This window comes from Ctenocephalides felis, unplaced genomic scaffold (genome assembly GCF_003426905.1).
Source record: "Ctenocephalides felis isolate EL2017-DRISC unplaced genomic scaffold, ASM342690v1 CF-g0.4_SCAFFOLD_01886, whole genome shotgun sequence".
NCBI classification, from domain to species: domain Eukaryota; kingdom Metazoa; phylum Arthropoda; class Insecta; order Siphonaptera; family Pulicidae; genus Ctenocephalides; species Ctenocephalides felis.
The window spans coordinates 50,603,588-50,626,709 of NW_020538040.1; the positions used below are offsets into that span (position 1 = coordinate 50,603,588).

At 29.7% G+C, this 23,122-nt stretch overlaps 1 protein-coding gene across 1 annotated transcript in view; it reads right to left on the bottom strand.

Moving 5' to 3' along the window:
* LOC113375053 (poly(rC)-binding protein 3-like) overlaps positions 1 to 23,122 on the bottom strand; it is a 43,720-nt gene that overhangs the window by 13,288 nt on the left and 7,310 nt on the right. The window contains 7 exon segments of the mRNA XM_026615004.1: positions 611 to 771; positions 774 to 911; positions 4,309 to 4,402; positions 10,310 to 10,429; positions 11,404 to 11,676; positions 12,359 to 12,475; positions 12,568 to 12,624. Of these exon segments, the coding sequence (XP_026470789.1) occupies positions 611 to 771; positions 774 to 911; positions 4,309 to 4,402; positions 10,310 to 10,429; positions 11,404 to 11,676; positions 12,359 to 12,475; positions 12,568 to 12,624 (960 nt within the window).

Sequence of the window (23,122 nt, forward strand, 5' to 3'; positions counted from 1 at the left end):
TATATGAGTGTCGTATGTCGTACATATAAATGGGTCAAAATATAAAAAAACTTAAAACAAACATGATTCATAATAGAGCTTACATGAAAACACAATGAGTGATCGCATTGAAAGTCAAGTAATTTTCAATAAAAAAAGCTCAAAGCAAAGCTCATGAGAAATTTTGTCATGATGAAAACGTCAAGCAACTAGAACAAATCTTCTAATAAAATCCAATGAATATCTCATCGTTATATTTTATTTTACTTAATGCGAGATTTTAAATTATTTATATTTAATGATTAAAAATTACTTAATAAATATATTCATGTGTGACAATACACTAACAGTGAGAGTAACTTGTTAGAAGATCTACATGAAATTATACCGATTCATGTGAAAATTTAAGTTTTATTTTATATCGCTTGTTTTATTACTTAAAATGAGGATTTATGTATGAAAAAATGTTAGGCGCAAAATGACGCGCAAGAAGTTTATTTGTGACATTACTTTTTTGATTACGAAAGGCTTACATTCAGCGATTATACATTTTAGCCGAGCTCTTAATAAACTATAAGTAGAAATTTACAATATTTGAACTGAACGGCAAATGGTTATAATTACAATAAACCACAATTTCCACTAACCTCATATTAATCAGATACTGTGCAAGAGAAACGGCGTCTGGATTTCCGGAGGATATCGTTATGGTTCTGTCAGTATTTCCACCATCTCGTTCTTCGCAATTCGAAATGCGAATCATAGCGCCCGAGATTTGTCGTATTTCAGCGATTTCGTACCACCCTTTCCAATGATGCAACCGATCAGTTCATTTGGAACTGTCATTTCGTGTGATTGCTGAGCAGCAGCGGCTTGCTGATTGCGGCTATTATTGCTGGTGCGCAACTGAGATCCGGCCAGCGCGGCAAGAGCTAAAAATATTAAGTGTTAAAATACGACAAAATACAAACCTATATATTAATAAACTAAATTTTATTGGTTACCTAAAGCATTGGAATATTACATATATGAATATCCACTTCATTTTTTTTCGCACCTTTAATATCCGGCGCATCCGTTAACTATTTCATTTTTCGTCCTAGAGCATGTTTCGAGCTGTACTATTTAATAGAGTCTAACCATATGATTCGATGAAAAACGCAAAAAAACAAATTTTCAGTGGCCAGTAACTTGAAAAGTAATTGCTTTTTTGAAAAACATTATTAAACATTTTTCTCTTCTAATTAGTTCGTTTATCGATATCCGACGTTATTTTGAAAGAGATACAATTGCACCACTGAAAAGGGATGTCATCCCCGGGAAGTGGCAAAGGAGTCTAAATTATTTTCACTTTAAAACTTGATAGTAAGATGAACCTAATTCCAAAATTTCATGCAAATTGGAGCACATTAAAAATATTCAGACCCAAAACGCTCCATTGACTTGAGTAAATATTTCGTATCCAATGCCAAACATATGAATTTTTGACATAATGAAACTTTTAAATAATTTTTGAATAAGTAAATTATTTTTGTATTATGATTTAGTAAAGTAAGGCAAAACACGACTGCATTTAAAGTTAAAAAATAATAATCTGTCAAATTGAATTATAGGCTAAGTTTGATGTGCAATCACTGACAGACGCATGCGCAGACTGCATCACCTGTCAGACGCATGTTGACTGTAAATCTTATATTATAATTTTTGTTATATTATTAAAATGTATACTTATTGTTAAAATCTCTATAAGAGATCTGATAATTTGATGTGCATATGTCTAATGATGATTTTTGACCGCCAAATGGCTAATTTTTTTACTTTTTTCTCTATATCTCCGAAACCGCTAGACCTACCTTTATGAAAATTTTATCGATTCTTCATCTTGTCAATACAAGTAAAATGTTTTTTGAATTATTTAAATCGGACGCTCCGTTCTCTTAAAAACTGAGTTACCGTTTTCGGCACTTTTTGGCCCGTATCTTTGGAACGGCTAGACCTGCCTTCGCCAAAAACTAATCAGAACGTCTCCTTATCAATACGAATCGAATGTTTTTTGAATTATTCAAATCGGTTAATCCGTGTTCCCGAAATCGTCGACGAAAATTTGTATCCGCACATACATACACACACGTACATACATACACACACACGTACACACATACACACACACACATACATCCATTTTTCTAAGGTATGCCAAAATGTTCAGAAACCTTTGAAACGTAAAGATATATAAAAATTTTCATTTTCGATTTTTTTTGCGATTACTATAACTTGCCCTACGGGAAGTTAAAAATTAAAATAAAGAACAAAATCTAAAAAGAAAACGCTGATATTGATCAGCTTATATAAAACTAGCTGTAAGTGGAATTCTGTCTTAAGGCAATTAAGGCATCGTGCCTTAAGGCAAATTGCTGGAACTTCCCGTACCACAAATTATTATTTTTTTAAAAACGATTAACATTTTTGAAAAAAAATTACTTCGAAAATATTTATTTGTTTATATTATTTTTGACAAACAATTAGACAAAAAATTACTTTTTTTGAAAAATAAATTTTTTTTAATTTTTTATTTATAATTTTTAATATGTCTTTATTTAGACATATTTTGAAAGATCTAAACTTTTTTCAAAGCAATCGTACATACATATTTCGGCACTTTTTGCCTCGTATCTTCGGAACGGCTAGACCTGACTTCGCCAAAATCTAATCAGCACGTCTCCTTATCAATACAAATCGAATGTTTTTTGAATTATTCAAATCGGTTGATCGGTGTTCCCGAAATCGTCGACGAAAATTTGTATCCGCACATACATACATACACACACACACGCGCACACACACACACACACACATACATCCATTTTTTCTAAGGTATGCCAAAATATTCAGAAACCTTTGAAACGTCGAGGAATGCAAACATTTTCATTTTCGATTTTTTTGCGATTATTATAACTTGCCCTACGGGAAGTTAAAAATACTTTGAAAAATGTTAGATTTTTGATATTTTGAAAATTTGGAACTATTTTTCAAAGCAATGGTGCTGCGTGGCTGTTATACAGAAGAAATATCGAAGCGTTACGCGCGTCGATGCAAACGGATAAACATTGGTAGGAAACTAATAGAATTGCGAACTAAATTTGTTATTAAAATATCTATTTGATAATTTGATGTGCATATGTCTAGTAATCATTTTTGACCGCTAAATAGCATTTTTGTTACTTTTTTCATTGGATTACCGCTAACCCTGCCTTTCAAACCCTAAATCAATCAAATCCATTGTCTCGAAAAGTGAACCGTTTTTGGCACTTTTTGCCCCGTATCTTTGAAACGACAGCACCTGCCTTTGCCAAAAACTAATCAGCACGCCTCCTTATCAATATAGGAATCGACGATGCCAAAATAATCAGAAACTTCTGAAACGTAAAGATATAAAAATTTCATTTTGGATTTCTTTTGTATTACTTACCCTACGAGAAGTTAAAAATTTCATTTCGAACATATTTTAATTTTGAAATATATATATTTCGAGTTGGTTAACTGCGGAGTTGGTTACATCATCCGAAGACATAACTCCTCTCTCGGGACACCCCAGTCGGATGTATATCCGAAAATAAGTCAAATCTTCATGTGTCCGACCCCTTACGTACCCCCAATCACAAGCGATACTCGTGTCGATTTACCACTATATAAAAGATTCGACTCGAAAGAAGCGGATTTTCCTTTGGCCTTCGTTTAGATTTTTGATATATTCGATATTTTTATTGTCTCACTTTCGGCATACAAGTTGAGATATGCATGCATATTAAAACGCATATGTTTTTAATAAATATATGATCAAATATGTTTGAACTGATTATAAACGAACTTCAAATAATTAATATGACTGAGATTGAACAAATCTTTTAATACATGAACGACACACACCGCTATATAATGCATTTTGTGTTAAGTATTAGGTTTCGGAGTGGTCGAAGTTGTTAAGCGCAATTATATCCTAACCGATCCGTCTTTGGATATAAGACACACACATATATAATATATTATTTTGTGTTTATTTAGCATAAATTAGATTTTTGTTTAATTATGTATTTGATTTGAAATAACCATCTGTGCGAAGAAGTGGAAATATGCAATAAATGCGATACATAAAATTGAAATAACGGGTATAAAATAAATTATGCACATGACAAACACAATAATTCATAATGTCGGATATTTTTTAGTTTTTATAGAAAAGTTGCCAATATTGATATAACTGTAAACAAAAGATTACAATAACAAAAATAATCTAAAACAAAATAAAAGTAATAATTAAAACAGACTAACCTGCTGGATTTAAACCGCCCGTATTTGCTGGAGCCATACCGCCAAGACCCAACGCAGCTAAACCCGCTAATGGATTTTTTGCGATCGCTCCCATCTATAAGAGATATTAATTGTAAGACAAAAACATTTATAAACAAAATAAATTAACATAAGCGTATGTTTAATTCATTATATGAAACAAAATAAGTTTTTTTTTAATTCAAAATTAGCCTCTCTAGCCACAAAAAATATTTCTTTAAAACATCATATAAAATGTCAATTAACGATCTTGTAAATACAGTCTAAACTATAAACATTAAAAACATCTAACCTAAACAACCAAGTCTAAATTGCGAAATACAAAAGGGTAACAAAGTAGGTTAAGTTTTCTAAAAGGTACCGAGCAATGTACGAAATAAGAACTAAAACAATAGTTATAGGGTAACAAAAACGAAAATCAACTGAAAATTTAGTTAGATCCTATGGTTATAACAAAACTTATTAAGGCTGTTCAAAATAATATTTTTAACTATTAGTAAGTAGTCTCGATATTTATGTTGATATTAAAAATTTTGAATGCTTAATTATCTGTAAACGTTAATGGAATGGTGCTGCCTGTTAAAATTTAAAGTCAAATTTAGGTGTCAGTATTCTCATGCCAGTACTAAATTACATGCATTCTCATTTTAGAATAATACATATTTCATCTCTTAATTTTTATTAGTAAGTAATATGAAAGAAAACACAATGATAAAAACGACGAAAAAAGAATTAATAAAAGTTTTAAGAGAATTTAGTGTATATATATATATATATATACACTAAATTCTCTTAAAACTTATTATATATATATATATAATATATATATATATATATATATATATATATATATATATATGCGTCCAAATAATAAAGATAAAGAAAACTATATTTTGTTTTTTAAAGTGAATTTAATGGTCAATACGTGTCGAGTCCCAATTTGACTCTTCTTCAGTGGCCATAGAGCTACAAAAAGTAACAAAAGAAAAATAGGAGGAATGTGCTTTATATATACATATATAAACATTATATATACAAAAAAAAAACAACATGACCTTGAAAATAGTTTGACAAATAAGTACTGTCCCCCTCCAGAAATGTCAATTCAATTGAAATTTGAATTTAGGTTAAATTATGCTTGTTAGACAATATTAGAATATAATATATTCATGATTATGAATAAGAAAACGTAGTCTACATTATTCTTGCCGAAAAGCAGTTGAGATGTGAGAGAAATTAAAATAATGCAAGATGCAGTAGATCTTTGGCAGATTAAATTATATAATTCAGTTTGACAGATTTTTTTTAACTTATAAATGTCGTATTTTGCCTTACCTTACTAAATTACTTCAATACAAAAAAAATATATTTAGAATTTTCATTGCGTTAAAAATTTGTTTGGCATTGGATATAAAATATCTAGTTATGTAGTGAATCGTAGAATAGTGCACATATGAACAGGATTTGACATAATTTTAATGTACAATTTTAATGAACATATTTCGATATTTGTTCGATATATCTTGCATGGTTTATGTGGCTGATTTGGATTTTACAGTACAATGAAAGAGTTAAGTGTGGAAATTGGGTCTCATCATTTTATTTAAAGCAGCTCTACATTTAACACCACTTATATTGATGTATATACACTACGGTGTAAATAGTAGTTTAAAAAACAATAATTACTATTTTTAACTAAGCGGACAATATTAGTATGAAATATTTATAAAATTTGGAACCTTTAAATTGTAGACGTGGGTACAGGTACTAGGGTTTGCGACTTCTAAACAAACTCACCGTATGCCACTTTTCTAGTTTCAAGTAGTTTTGAATAAGTAAAGGCTATTTTTTTATTCAAAATTTAATGCATTTCTTATATATATATATATATATATATATATATATATATATATATATATATATATATAATATGGTTTTTACTAGGGATATTTTCGAGTTTCTTTACTCCCAGGAACTCGAATGCTTCTCTATTGATAAAAAAAAGTGTCGGAGTTTTAGATCTTAATATTAACTTTAAGATGTCCGCACTTCAACAAAAGTATCTTATGGAAATAACATGCGTCAAATTCCATTTGTTCTGCAGAATTTTATAACTTAGCTTTTGATAATAAAATTGTATTTGCTTATTTTGATCATAAATACAAAAAAAATACAACAATGATATATTTTATAAAATAAGTATTTACTTAAGAAGAAGAAACTTTGCTTGGAGTGCGGACTATCATAAAGTTAATATTAAGAGCTAAAACTTTCAGAGAATATTGTTTATCAATTTGGAAGCATTTGAGCTCCTTTTTTAACATACTTTAAAAAGGATCAACTAATTGTCAAAGAAAACTACTAATCAATGCAAGTTGATTAGGAATCAGCAAATAGCTTACATTTTAGAAACCGGTGGAGTCGAACAATATATGTATAGTAAATATAATACGAAAACAAATCATAATACAAAAAAATACAGCTCAACTTAAGCCACAAATGTACGAGAATAATATCTCTGCAACGATTACAAAATAATTCGCGGAAAGTTTTCAGAAATTTAAGAAAAAGAACTTCAAATTTATTACCCAATCATATTACTATACCAACATAGATGTAAAAAAATTCAGATACACTATGAATATATATAATTTTTAAAGGCTATATTAGTAATCAGATGCATAATTTAGTTTACAGTCGGTCAAGTAAGAGAGTGGCCGTGTTAATTTATAAAAATAATTATTTTATGAAACTTTGATAGTTATATATGCATTGTATACGTTACAAGCAATGATGCAATTTGGTCAATATGTGTCCAGTCACCACCAAAGTCGACAATTGGCTGGCATCTCCGACGCCTGCTTTTTACTAATTCAACGGATTATTTTAGTCTGACGGCTCGTATTTTAATTTAATGGCTCGATGAGGGCAGTACGTGCTCATACAGAACTTTCATCAGTAAAAATGACATTTTCAAAATCTCTATCAATATTTTCATGTGCCCAAGCGGAAAAGAAGCACATGTTTTTCAGTCGTCAGAGGCTTCCCTCCCCATTGTGTTGCGTCATTTCAGATCATGAATACGAAGAAAGACTCAGATAGTTTTGTAGATATTTTTAAACATTTTGCCATTAATTTGCTCGTCCTTGTTGCAGTGTTAAAGCAGAATTCCGAAAAAACACATTCACTGTTCTTTTTTCTTCTTTTTTATTTGAATCACGTTCCAATAAATAATCGACATTTTTAGCAACTTTACATAGATGTATTGAATTCTGTACAAATGCCTTCAACTTTCTCATATGATTAGCAGCAGCTGATTGCGACTATTGAGGACATTTTGGGTGGATGCAAAAGGGCGCATCCTTGTAGCGCGACGCGTAACTTAGCACTCATGGCGTTTAACGTGATTTTTCTCAAAAGATCAAGGCCAACTAAACCTTCGTTGACAATGCATCAAGGACAAAGCTTCACTTTATCGGCTCACAAAAGAATTAGACCAAAATCTTTCATTAACTGTCGTTAAAGTCGGCCACGCTCTTACTTGACTGACTATTTCAAGGAATGTCGGTCGATGTAAATCGAAAGTTAATTATATAAAACCATGATCTTTTACCTTCTTCAGTTATTTAAATTTTATGTCGGAATTAAAAATATGACGTACACAGCCAACTAATCTGTGTACTGTGTAAACGCGGATTCCATACTGTGCGGTATAAAATTGTAACAGCCCTCCTACTACGCGATAATCCTATAGCTTGGTTTCGTTCAACGTGTTACCTATAAATGGCTTTAGCAACTAGATGTTTCAAAAGTTTTAATATAAGATTTATTATCTACTATTATGTTTGTATAAATATGCTAATTTATATCGTAGCTGTGTACGACAACGGTTATAGTAGTGTCAGAGCTTCTTCACAGAATGTTAGTATTTCTAAAAAAGCTTTTGTTTTATTTATTTATCATATCTCTATATATATAAACGCTACAATTCAATAAAAATAATTTAAACAGTTTTGTTATGTTTATATGAACACTTCAAATCCTGAGATTTTTACCGCGCGATAGACAGCTAATTCTTTGCGCGTTTAATTGCGCCACGAATTACGGTTTGCACGATAAACACGAGTTTCGTATAGCGTGTTATAGGAAGAATGACATTCACGTAACTTGTGTATTTTCAAAAGTGTACAGAGGATATTATTGGTTCTGAAATCATCGATGAGAATAATATACCTTGAATTGAATTGGTGCATGCTTTTTGTCACACGACAATATTTACCATAAATCTCCATCGTTTATATACAACAAATATCAAACAGACAACCACAACACAGACGTAAGTAGAGGCGAAGGATCATAAATATGGACGACTTGTAAGCTAAATTGATGAAAATGCAAATTGTTAATAAATTGTCGCTAATTAAACTAATTACTACGTATATATTACTGAAATGGTGTGAGTATAAATATTCTAAAGTTCTTAAATGTAGCTTAGTGACAATGTTTCGATAATTAATATATACGTTGCTCTTTTAATATTTTTATTTCAATTTTGTATCAATTTAGCCTATAATCTGTCGTTGATATATCTGCATTCATATTAATGTCAACTTGCAGGGTAGTGATTCGAGACAAAAGTTGGTATATTTAAATTGGATTGTTTTTATTTTTGGGGTGTTCTCAAAGGCAGCACCAAACTATTAACTCACATCGCCTGGAAAAGCTTGCAATTGCGGATGCTGTACGCAAGCAGCCTGCAGATGAGAACTCTTCAGCATGGAATCTGCTGTCGGAACGCCTCCGGATAATACCAATGGTAGCAACGGACAATGCTGCGTAACCATAATACATTTTTCTAAATCGGCTAATAAACTCATGTCAAAATCTCATACGTGGTGATTATTTGATTGCTAAATGTCTTCTTCTGTATCTAGTTCATGATATTTGCATTCATTCACCACTGATTAATATTGTTCATTATTAAAGCACAAGTAGTTTCAAATTCAAATAATTTAATATAAGATGCATTTAAATATCCCATAAGCCAAATGAACGATATTTCTCCGTTATTCCAGACAGGCAGACAATTAAACAATCAAATAATCTCGACGGGTATGAGACCGACATCAAAAGAATCTTGGACAAATAAGGGTATTATGCAACACCACACTTATCTGAAGATACATTTTGGTAATAATACCTTTTCGTAATGATTTTGACTAAGTATAATCAGAGGTAAATACCAACTGTAATCATATCATTCTTTAATAATCGTACGCTCAAATCCGAAAAATATGTTAACTTTATAAATTATTTTACAAATATGTCGCAATATATTTGATTTTGAAACTTGAAAAAATAGCAATTATTAATTCGTCATATCCAAATATAACCTACTCATTGGTTATTATAAAATCTTTAAGTTTATCAAACGAGATTTAAGATTTTTTAACCGAAATATTCAATAAAGTTTTACTAAAATAAATATCTATCTATAAATTGGTAAACTAATTGTTTACAATCAAATCAAGATTTCGGAATAAATTATTTATCTATATTTTATTTACTTGAATCAGCTCCAGTAATCTACTTATTTCAAACTAGTAAGTGATTTTAATTAAATCTTTCTTTCATATATATTGAGAGTTTGATTTAAAAAATGAATTTGATAACTTTCAGTTAATATAAGGTTGTCAAATATCTCCCTTCCGCCTTTTTGTATTATAAACCAAGAGCAAAAAAGCGGAAGGGAGATATTTGACAACCTAATATATTATTTCTTTAAATGAGGGGAATTAGCATTATTTCGTAACATTAGTTAAGAAAGAATAATAAAGAAGCCTCAAGAAGGTGCCTTTAGTAAAATTACAAGCACCATAACAACTACGTTTACGATAGATGAATACGTATAGAAATGAAATTGAGTTTGATAATAGTAATACAATATGAATTATGTACGTGGCACATATACGTATAATATTACCTCTTGTGCAGGTACGGCATAGTTTCCCTGTATTGTGTAAGCTTGTCCACCCGCTAATATGACTGGTCCACCAAATTGTGGCTTTGGCCTGTAAGGTATCGTAGCTCCTTTTGGAGGTGACTGAAACAAATTATTAACAACAATTTCTTTGTTATTGTGCTTAGGATAAATGTATAAATAAAACAAACATATTATATATATATATATATATATATATATACACGTATGTACAAAATGTGAAAAAACTTTCTACACATATTAACAAATAAAAATATTATAATATGACTAATGTGATCAATTTAATTTAAATCGGCAAGAAAGAATGTTTATTCATTATAAATTTAAATAAAAATACAATTAATGTCAAATATTAATAGCTATCTTAGTAGTGTTAGAATCTTTTGAATTTTATATTATCGAGCTATAAAAACTGAATTCAATGTATTCACTGTCAACTATGATTTTTGTTCACGTATCTCGAAGCTCATAATCAGACATATTTTTAACACCTTAACTTACAATGACAAGCATAGCCCGTGTATGATGGCTAGGCCAAACGTATATATTAATTACGGGCATAGCCCGCGTACTATAATCGGGCCAAAAACAATTATTACGCATTACGGGCATGGCTCGGTACGGTGATCGCAAGTATTACAAAATATTTATTCATGCGAAACTGTAAAATACAAAATTATTTTTATTTTTGTGATAAACACTGTACTTTGTGTGGGAAAATAGTCACGAATGCTGCGTCACCTTGTACAACTTTGGCCCAACATTTTCGAATGTAAACCGTAAGTTAAGAAGTTAATGTCACATATTACAAAGAAATAAACCTCAAAATTAATATTGCTATGCAAAAATTTATGGTTAATTTTAACTTAAATGAATCATTGAAAGAATAAATAGCTCATTTCAATTTCCACATTTAACATTGAATTTTCAGCATTTAACATTTCCATTTCCAGAATTAACATTTCAATTTCCAGAATTAACATTCCAATTTCCAGCATTTAACACATTGAATCCATATTTTATAAATAATTTATAATAATATAATTCAAAGAAGAGACGCACACCTTTTTACTAACCTCCAGCATAACACAACATATGTGATATATGCATTGTGTTATGGATTCGGATGTTCCGCTGAGTGTTACAGCGCGTTCAGTAGAATTTGGTAACATTTCGGAAGCGACTTGTATGCTGGCACCTGTCACTTCTCGTATTTCTTTAATTTTCGAACCCCCTTTGCCAATCAACGAACCACACTGACTGGCAGGTACTATTAAACGTATAGTAATTGGAGGGCGTGAGTTATTGCCTCCAACACTGCTACCCACATCAGCAAATTGTGCGCACCACTAAAATAAAAGAAAACTAAAAATTAAAATGTTTTTATAGAAATATTATATATCATGAGTAAATTCATACGCTATGAAACAATTGGACATACAATTTCTTTGACAATGCCAAAGGACATAAATATGCATATGACTACATGATTTATTCCAGACATCATATAAAATAACATGTTCTAGTGAAGATATACTGATAATGACTGATAGATAAACCTTATATACAATAATAAACTGTTATCAAAGTAATCACCTGCATCAGTTATTACACCTTAAACCAAAGAAATTTTCACGAAATTTTTGTGGATGTTCGCAATATTCATATACACCAAAAAAAATTTAATAATCCATGGTATCAGGATATGGTAATGCACTACACTATGTATTATAAACATTAACTTGAAATTACACAATATTTTCACAAAATACTAATTTTAAAAAATCACAAATGGATAGTGTGTTATTCGTAAACTGGTTAAAGATATAACCGAACCGAACCGAAGCCGAAACGTATGGATTTAAAATAAATTTTTGAAAGAAATTCATGTTTTTATTGATGTTATGCCCGATTACTAGACTTTGTTAATACATATGTCAACATCAAATTCAGAACCATACAATACACACACACATATATATATATATATATATATATATATATATATATATATACATATATAATACGAACCTCTTCGAACTTCTTAGTAATTAGTGTAAAAGCTTTGAAAATAGAGCTAGTTGGTCCCGTAACAGTTACAATGCGTTCTGGACAGGAGGCGTCGGATATGTTGATTTTGGCACCAGACTGAAAATATTTTTAGTGCATATTTTAAATAGTAATATTATTTAAAATAGTAAATGTATTTCATTATAAAATTATATAAAAATAATACTTACTTCTTCGCGAAATCTATTAACAATTTCTCCTTTTTTGCCTATAATGCTCCCAACCTCCTGAAATCATGAAATTATGAAGCATTTAATAAAAAAAATGTAAATATGGTCAGATTGGAAACCGAATTTACTTTATTTAATAAGTAAAAACAGCCCCTAAAAACAGCCCCAAAAAACATGCAAAGTTAAGTAAATTATGTAGCTACAATATCGATGACACAGCACAAGGGGCCCACGTCAGAAAACAGTTTTGGTATCTATGCTTTGGAGTGACTTTTTTTTAAATATAATATAAAAAATCTCATACATTTTATTTTGTACATAAAAATTACCTACGAAAAGACAGTGTTTACGAAACTTCCGATCTTTAGTTAATTTTAGCATAATTCGATAGTATTAGCGTAATATTTAGTATAATAGTATTATAGCATAATATTATGTCATATAATAGTACCAATGCAAGCAAATCTCTTAACGTAATTAACGTATTAGTGTTACTAAATAAATAAGTTGAAAACATAAAAATCTCAGTAAATTTTATAAAAAGCAATTTTGTATCAGACGCGAGATGATTACGCGAGTGTATAGAATCACAAAAATAATTCAATGAAACAGAAGGAGCGATATTTCAACGATGTACAAAATATCGATTATATTTCAAATGAATCTTCAAAAGCTGTATTTTTAACTACTCCTATGTTTCTCCTTTGAGTTAAACGAATTAATTCGTATTCCTGCTCGCGTGTCAAATGAAAAAAATACAGATTATCTTGTCCACCGCGTTACCAGCGTATGCAAAAATATTTTAACAGCGTAAATGTATGTGGCTGTCAAAAATAACAGAACTTGTTGGCTTTTTAAAATAGTTTCGAACATTATTTCGAAATTTATATTTCTTGTGATCACTTTTGTTAACATAATATGAGATAAAACACAGCTTAATATATTTCATTTTTAAAGTATCCAAATTATAATTCTAATTGTAAGTCAAAATACAAGTATCATATTATCGAATTCGAATAAAACCAATTATACACGAAAACAAACATTTTTTAAATTAAAACAAATTGCTCATGAAGCAAGGTTTAATAAATAAATATTAATCGACAAAAGTAAAAAAAAAGCTTTGGAAAGTGTGTTCCCAAACTATAACCATGCCATCATTAAAATTTTATTGTTATTTATTTCATTAGCTTTCTAGCTTAATTAACTTTGAATTTCTAATAAAAAAAATATACAAAGTAGGACAATTTGAGGCAACATTAACAAAATACCATTGTACGAGGTGTGTAACGAAGGATATTTCATTGAACAATCACATTCAAAATCATTCATTAACCCCCGTTTCAGATTCTAAATTTCTAGAAGTTTATATTAATAAAAATCTGAGCTGATTTGAATAAATCTGCAACTATTTATCACCTCAATTACCGCGTACGAGTTTTATTTTGCGGACACTTAAATCAGTCATACTTATAAACGCTAAATTATTTTAAAAAAAACTGTCTTTATATAATTTGCCTAAAAGTTTAAGAATATAAATTATGTGGTTCATTTAATAGTATTTGCAATCTAGGTATTTAATTAATAAAATAACTCTACACTTGAACGTTCGCATGTTCGATAAGAAAAAATATATAATGTACTAAAATGAATTTAAAGTTAACATTTTATATTAGAAATGAATTTTTATATTAACCATATACGAACGTGTGCGCATTACCTAAAACTATGCCCAGTCGATGGATTTTTAAAAAACTAAGTGCTTTATTTCCAAAGTAAGAAAAGTTACATAATTTTAACCCGCTCCGGCGACAAAATACATACAGATATCACATACGATTATTTTAGAATATTTACAATGTCGCGAGTATGGCGGCACTCGTTCGTAGCATTGCATTAACATTTTTTCGCATTGGATATGAAAAAATCGACAAAAAATGAAACATACATGGAATACAATGTACAAATCTTATATAAAAAATAATATTTCAATTTTTATCATTCTTATATGGCTTGAACCAAATAAATAATGGCGATGCGCCGAATAACAGCTAAACTACAAGAACAATGACTGTTATAAAGATCATGCCAAATGTATTTTTATGATTCTTATAAGAATGTAGATCATTACATACCGAAATCGTGAATTAAAACATTTGAAGAAAGAAACAGAAACAAAAAACATTTAAAGAATTTTGATTCTCTTTTTAGAACAATTGTAAGAAGTTAATTAACATGAAAGTACGATAAGAAACAAGAATCTTGTTTTGCGGTACTACACTTACAAAACACAATCTTTTATTATGAAAATAAATTGAAGACAAATTACTGGTACATATGAACAAAACGAAATGGAAATTATTAGCAGGTCTGCCATGTAAAGCCTGATACAAAAAACGCTTGGCGAATGATTCGTAACCTATGTATTTCAATTGTTTTGACATTATGTTAAATATTTGATTATTTTAGGTGCGTCGGTTATATAGTATAGTAGAATACATTCAGACATAGTATATAGTTTTAACCTATATAAATAAATGCTAAAATAATGTTGATATATATAGAAATCTGTACAAAGAATAAATTTAACCAAACTTGTTAACTTACCATAGGGCAAGTTATAGTAATCGCAAAAAAAATCGAAAATGAAAATTTTTATATATCTTTACGTTTCAAAGGTTTCTGAATATTTTGGCATACCTTAGAAAAAATGGATGTATGTGTATGTGTGTGTGTGTGTGTGTGTGCGGATACAAATTTTCGTCGAAGATTTCGGGAACACCGATCAACCGATTTGAATAATTCAAAAAACATTCCATTCGTATTGATAAGGAGAGATTGCTGATTAGTTTTTAAGAGAACAAAAAACATTTTACTTTTATTGACAAGATGAAGATTTGATCAAATTTTCATAAAGGCAGGTCTAGCGGTTTCGGATCTCTAACAAAAAAAGTAAAAAAATGCCATTTGGCGGACAAAAATGATCATTAGACATATGCACATCAAATTATCAGATATTTTATAGAGATTTTAACAATAAGTATAAATTTTGTTTACATTCCTATGGGTTCCGTACCAATGTTTATCCGTTAGACGGCGAATGACAAAAGAAGAGATTGTTAAATTCGCTTCAATTAGAGGTTGTTCGATCTACTAAAATTGAAGATTTATGATGATCATTCACAGATTTAGAAGAAATTTGTGTAAATTAAATTTCATTACTCTCATGGCGAAAGGAGCAAAGATGTACCGAAAACTATTAGATTTTGTTAGAGTAAATTATTTGGTGAAAATGTGGCAGACCAGACGACGAGTAAAAGCATTTTTAGGCACAAATTTTTGTTTTAGAATTGTTTTTAACTCGGCTATGCATATTCAAAATCTCAAAATTTTTTTGTGAAAGTTACGATGCAATAAATATATTTGCGTCAAATGTACACTTCAGATTAAATTATAAGACAATGTACGAGAGCCGAATAAAGTATAAATATGCATATGGCATTCTGTAAAAATATTTACTTTTAGTTGTTTTTTTGATTAAACTAAAATTGTATAAAACTTCATGAAAATTTCTTGATTTTATATACAGGTAAACCCCGCATAACACGGTAACTTCTATAACACAGATTCGCTCGGATAAGAAATATAGCAAACTCTATGAAAATCGAACTTTATTAATACTACCAATCTCATGACATGTAGAATATATAATGCATCCAATTGAGAACAGAATGGAAACACACGCTATATACACACTGACTTTAGTAAAGTCATTCGATTTGGTTAATCATGATGTGCTCTTGATGAAGCTTAATAAATAAATATGGGATTTCTGGCCGGTTATATAATTAGTTTGAATCCTTTTTGAGAGGTAGAGGGCTATGCGTAAAAATAATTGACTCCATATCAGATGAATTTACGGTCTCTTCAGGAGTGCCGCAAGGATCTCATCTTGGACCATTGCTATTTGTGAATAACATTGGCAATGGCTTCTCGTCTGAGTTTTCTTTATTTGCAGATGGCCGTAAAATATACAGAGGCATAAGGAACGAAGGTGATTTGTGTGCGCTCCAGGAAGACTTAAATCGATTATCTAGATGGTGTGAAATAAATAAATTTAAACTGTAAATGCGCAGTTATTAAATTTTGTCGCGGCAGTGAAAGCTACTCTAGTCATCGATACTTCACATTGCAGAAGAAGAACTTCCGCAGATGGATGGGATGGTATCCGTGATTTGGGAGTATATATAGATAGAAAGCTAGCATTCGATGGTCACTTTAACAATATTGTGTCAAGGGCAAATAGTATATACTCGGTGATCTGCTTAGAAAAGGTGGAGATTTTCAAAACGATGCTACCCTTAGTGTACTATTTGATACCTTAGTTAGGCCAATATTAGAGTATGGGTGTATAATTTGGGACCCGATTTACTAATACCAAATTGATAGAATTAAATCTGTCAAGAAAAAATTTGTCAATTATGTACGATTCCGCAAATACAAGAACAATATTCAGATAAGTCGATCCCAAATATACAACCATCTCAGCATTACGCCACTCGATGCTAGAAGATGATACCTCACCTTCTGCTATGGAGCAAATATTGTGAAAGGCGCTTTAGATGTGCCTGAACTTCTTGAACGCTTCAAAGTTGTCGTACCAAACGTTAAGTTACGTAATAACAGAACTTTAGAAATACCTACAGTTAAAACCAAATTTGTTTCACGTGTTCTTTGGTCTGTCGGTGACAAATATAAAAAATCAAGCCAGAAAAATTATCCTTGTCAAAATGACTGTCTTGAATAGTAATTTATAGTTTATTAAATGTTTAATTATAGTTTATAATTTGTACACTTTAAAATGTAATTATATTGCATTATTGCCTTGGGCGTTGAATAAATAAATAAATAAATGAATAAATAAAATTAGTAAAATCGCCTTACAATGACTCAATAAATATGATGAAACTATTGAAAACAATGAGTAATGTGATATGTTCTATCGAAAAAAATTAAGATCATCCGAACAATATTTTTTATATTTCTTAATCAGAAATTCTTTAAATAAAATGAGCATAAAATTTATTGAAGATAACTTTGTACGTGTTAAATATATAAATATTATTTTGCTAAAAGCAAGTAATCGCAAATATATATTTTTTTTTGCAAAAATAATGCACGAATCTGGAGAAAGTACAAAAAACTGCTCAGAGAATGTGAATATCTTGCAAAAAAAAAAATAATGGAATTGGATAGCATTAATTTGTTAGTTATGACGAAAAAAATCATAATTCATGTAATGTATATAACTTCATAAAAAAAATTAATAAAAATAATATTCATTATAAAATCATGATATATAGCATTTATATTTTTTGAATTCTTGGAACGTAACCCCTCCATTTGTACTAGTTCTTTGTCCCGTATAACACGGTTTTACGGGAGTTTTTTTTTTTTTTTTTTTTTTTTTTTTGAAAGTAACTACAGTGTTATACGAGGGTTACATGTACATTAAACAATCAATTCATCATTATCTTCTGAATCGATTAATAAAATACATATCTTTTTAATTGTAGGTCAATTAGACCGCGCGCGGAAGGTGTTAAGTATTTGTCTGACTATATATTTGAAAAAAAAAACTATATAATTAATAACTAAAAACTAACTAAAACTATTAAAAGTATTTAGAATGCATGCCTGTTAGCTCAAGTTAAATGTATTAACACGATGTTGCACAGTTTCATAAAAAAACAAATCTCGATAGTTCCTTGGAAATTCATCATGAAAAATTCACGCATAGCGCCGGCCGTCAGTAATTTATTAGTCGTGCAATTGTATTTATATACAGTATCACCGAACGCTAGAGTCTAGACTTATAGGTCCGCGCAATACGAAAACAAAAACGGAATGTCAAATGTAACTGGCGATTATCCAATCGTGATACCAGCGGCTAAAGTGTTATTGCATAAATCAGGTCCGTGAAAAATAAAAATATTTAACTTTTTTATATATCTGCGACATATGAATATGCGACATATGACACTAGACGTAGAAGTATTTCGATTACATTTACCCACTTCTTAAAATTCAATGTACCAATATTTTCGCTTCGAATATAGTAAAAAAAAATCTTCAGGACCATAAAATTGAAGCACAAAGCAAGATCAATGAAATTTAGATTTGGTTCGAGCTTGCTATACAGGAATTTTCATACATTTCGAAATTCGTTTAAATTTTTATGTCAAAGAATAGAAATTAGAAAAGTCAGTATATAGGGATAAAATGTAGAAAGAACATCTTTTTCATATGTACAATTACAATCCAGAAAATTCGTGATCTTAAAACTAATGATTTATTATACTGTCTACAAAAAAAAAAAAAAAAAAAATCGGCTTACAATTAGCTAGGCCTGTTTAGCTGGTCTGATGGCTAGCTTAGCTAGTATTTCTGCAGCTTCATGGCAAATCATATCAAAATAGCCCCGGCATTCTCTCACGGAATAAGTGTTTATAAAATTATGCGTGCTGATATAAAGCCACTTGACGAAATGTAATCATGCGTCCGGCGTCCGGCGTCTTATAATTTTAACTCATGCTAATTTTCTATTGAGTTATGCACAATTTGAAAAAATGATTAACTAAAATAACAACACCCGTACATTTTCATCAGCCTATTGAATTAAAGATAATCTTGTACTTGCATTTGTCTGAAAGACAAGTTTGTCCCGCATTTATCTTTTTCATTCCGAATTGTCCAGAATTTTTGTTAAAATGGTTCTTATTTTGAATATTTATTTTAAAAATATTTTAACTGGAATTATTCACTTAATTTGAACCAAAATAAATGTATATTAAAATACACGCCTTGAAATAGACAAACTAAAAGCTGTATTACCTATTTATTAAAGTTAATTACTAAGAAAATATCTGCATTGATTTGTGCAACGCCTAAAAAGCAAAAAAATGACGATGGATCTTAGTTATAATTGTAAGATCAGAAAAATATGAAAAGTTTTGAATGTATTCAAAAATTTTTATTAACTAGTTGGTATTGGTATTTTGCCTTGAGGCAAGGTACATGAACTTTCCGATATGTGTAAATAATCGACATAATCAATAAAAAATAAATTCATTTATGAGGAATTAAAAGTATTCCCAGTGGTTTTACAATATCACACATAATTGAAAACGTACGAATACGTTAACTCGTTGTATTTTCTAAAGGCAAATTTTTATAATTGAACCAATTGCCGTAGGGCTTTAATGGTTTAGTATGTTCATTAAGACCAAGTACTCTATCGTTATACCAAGTAAATCGTATAATTTCAATTTTAACAAACGTCAAAAAAACTACTCTTTTTCTCAAACTTTGATGAATTTTTAAAATTAAACTACTTGTCGTAAGGCCGTAATATTTCAATAAGTTGTATAAGACCATTAAATATATCATCAAAAAAAGTTTCATAAAAATCGGCTCAATTTTTTTTTTCAATAACGAATTACAAGAAAACGGCTCGGTAGATTTTTACCTAAAACTAATCAGTATCATTCCCAACTAATATCTTTCGAACAGTTTTTGATTTTTTAAAATCGATTCGGTAGTTTGTGCTTAAATGTGGCCGAAAAGTTTAACACTTTTTTCCGAATTTCAAAGAAACGTCTCGGCCGATTGTCGCACAAAACTGACAAGCGATAGTCCTCATTGAAACACATCAAATGTTTCTAAATTTCTGAAATCGGTTCAGGCGTTTTTGAGCAATCGTCGATGAAAGGCCTAATTTTGACAAATGCCAAAAAAACTATACTAATTTTTGCGAACATTAGTGAATTTTTAAAGCTAAACGAGTTCTCGTAGGGCCGTAATATTTTAGTATGATCTAGAAGACTGTTATCTACCGTCAAAAAAAAAAAAAAAATCGTCGAAAAAAAATTTTCAACGCTTTATTACAAGAAAGCGGCCCGGTCGATCTCTACTACAAATTCATCAGCACGATTCTCAACCAATATATCTTTCGAAGAATTTTTGAATTTTCAAAATCGATTCGGAACTGCGGGCTAAAACGTGGACGAAAATTTTTTCACTTTTCTGCTATTTACAAAGAAACGTCTTGGCTGAGCGCAAAATTGATAAACGCTAGTCCTCATCGCGATACATAGAATGGCTTTTAAATTTTTGAAATCGGTCCAGCCGTTTTTGAGAAAACGTCGATTTGCGACAAAAAATCTGTTCACACACACACATACTTTTTCCAAATTTGGTCTCATTCGATTCAGAACGGCTTGAAACGTCGAGAAAACAAAATTAGCGAATCGGATTTTTTGGCGAAAACAAACTTCTCCTTCGGGAAGTTAAAAAAAGTATATTTACATTAAAAAAGCTAATTTTCATTATATCTTTAAATTGTTTTTGTTATGTGAAATTTTTATAAACAATAAAAAGAAAAATGCAAACCTACATCTATAAATTTCCATCCCTAGATGACTTGAAATAAAATAATATGGTTACCTTAATTCTTAACCCATTTAACCACTTCACCCTTAATTCTTAAAGACTATCACCAGAGCGCGTTATTATGTTTACAAAACAATTTATAAGGACAGAGCATTCCACGTGTTCAAACAAAAATTAGCAGAAGAAATACTTGAAATAAATATACCTAAAATTAATACCCAACAAAAAAAGAACAATTACACCATCATTATCATTGCCAGAAAGATTTAGGGGTCAACATTCTCCTATCCTTCTTGAAACGAATTCATCAAAGAAAGCTCGCAAACGCGGTGTAGTTTGTTTATCAGAAAAAAAGATACATTTTATCAATGTGATAATTGCCATGTTGCATTATGCATTGATCATTTCATGCATTATCATGTTGTCCAAAATAATTAGATTTCATTCCTCTCATAATTATTAATCTATTATAAAGTAAAATTTCTTTATTTACGTAATATTGCTTTTATTTTTAACATTTGAAAACAATTTTATTTAAATACAATAAAAAAAAATGTTTGGTGATAAGAACGACTTTTTCACTTTTCTGTGTGATGCAAACGGGTTAATTGAATATACAATATTTTCATCCGCGAGCACATCTCAAACTTTTATATCCATTCATTTTTTATTCGTTTTTCGATTTCGATTCGATTATGTTCTCAATTTTGTATGTCTTTTTGAGTGAAGAAACTTTCACAATTATGAGAATCTAAAAATCTTTATTTAAATTTTGTAAAACATCCAAGAATCAAATTACAAGTATACAGTAAAGTCAAGGATTTCATCTTTGTAGAATTATTCCAGAAAAACAGAACATTCCCACCGAACAAAAACTACAAGTATAGCATCATAAATGATTTCAACACTTTTCATTTCATTCGGTATAATTAAAATTCAATACACAGAAAATTTGATAAAACTGAGATTAGCTAAAAGTTTTCGAAAGAAGTTTCTATTGTTTCAGAGATCGCTCTCAATTTTCATGAGCGTCTTTTAGATAAGGATAGGCAAAGTTATTTTACATATTACGCTTAGACCCAAAATGATGGTTGTTTTGATATTTTCGCTTACAACATTGTTAGATAATATGGAACAACAAATTACATATCTATTAAGTTATTGGAATTTCTTCGACAATATTTACATCAGATTAATTATTTTTAATGTCCAACGAGGTATGCGAGCGTCTTCTGCTTTGCATATACTCCTAGATAAATTACAATCGCATGCAAAATGGCAAATTTGCATGTAAATGTAAAATTTAACACCACTGTAGTATGTTAATTGGTTTTGAATTCAATCTGCCCAATTCAAAACTTTTATCAAGAAGAACATTGTTTTGAAATAAACATATCAAACAAATTGAAATTAGGTTTAACAGATTTTAAGAATGAGTCAATCGAGTTTTCTTAGAACTGTATTACTATATATTAGAAATGTTAAAATCCGCCAATTTGAAGAACCAATTACTTTCCTACAGTTATAACTACATAAAAATAAATTGTAAACATAAATTGTTCCACATAAAAATAAATTGTTATAATAAAAAAATATTTACTCCTAACAATTACAATTAAAGCCATTATTCCAAACATTTTAACGTTTATGTCTAACTACTTAAACGTCAAATAAATAATACCAATCGAACTTTCTGGTAATAACAAACCTTCGGTATGTTTAAATAAAATATAGACATGATATAATATAGAAAGAGAAACGTTTGAATTACGATATTATTAGAATAAATCAAATATGTGTTACTGCCATATAAAACAGTTTAAAGTATAATTCAGTCTATCATCTGATATAAAAGCGAAAAGTTTTTGCAGAAGAAATCTCAAAGAGAAATAGAGCTTCATGCAGAGATCACACGCAATTTATGAACTGGATTGTTGTGATTTAGATTCGATCTTAACCTGCCCAGTTCTCAACATTTATTTATTTTTATTTATTTATTTACTTAACGCTCATGACAATAATTATAAAATGTATTATAACTATTGAATGCAACTTAGTCTAAAATTGACACTGAGGTGGTAAAACGACTTATTTTCCTACGCTT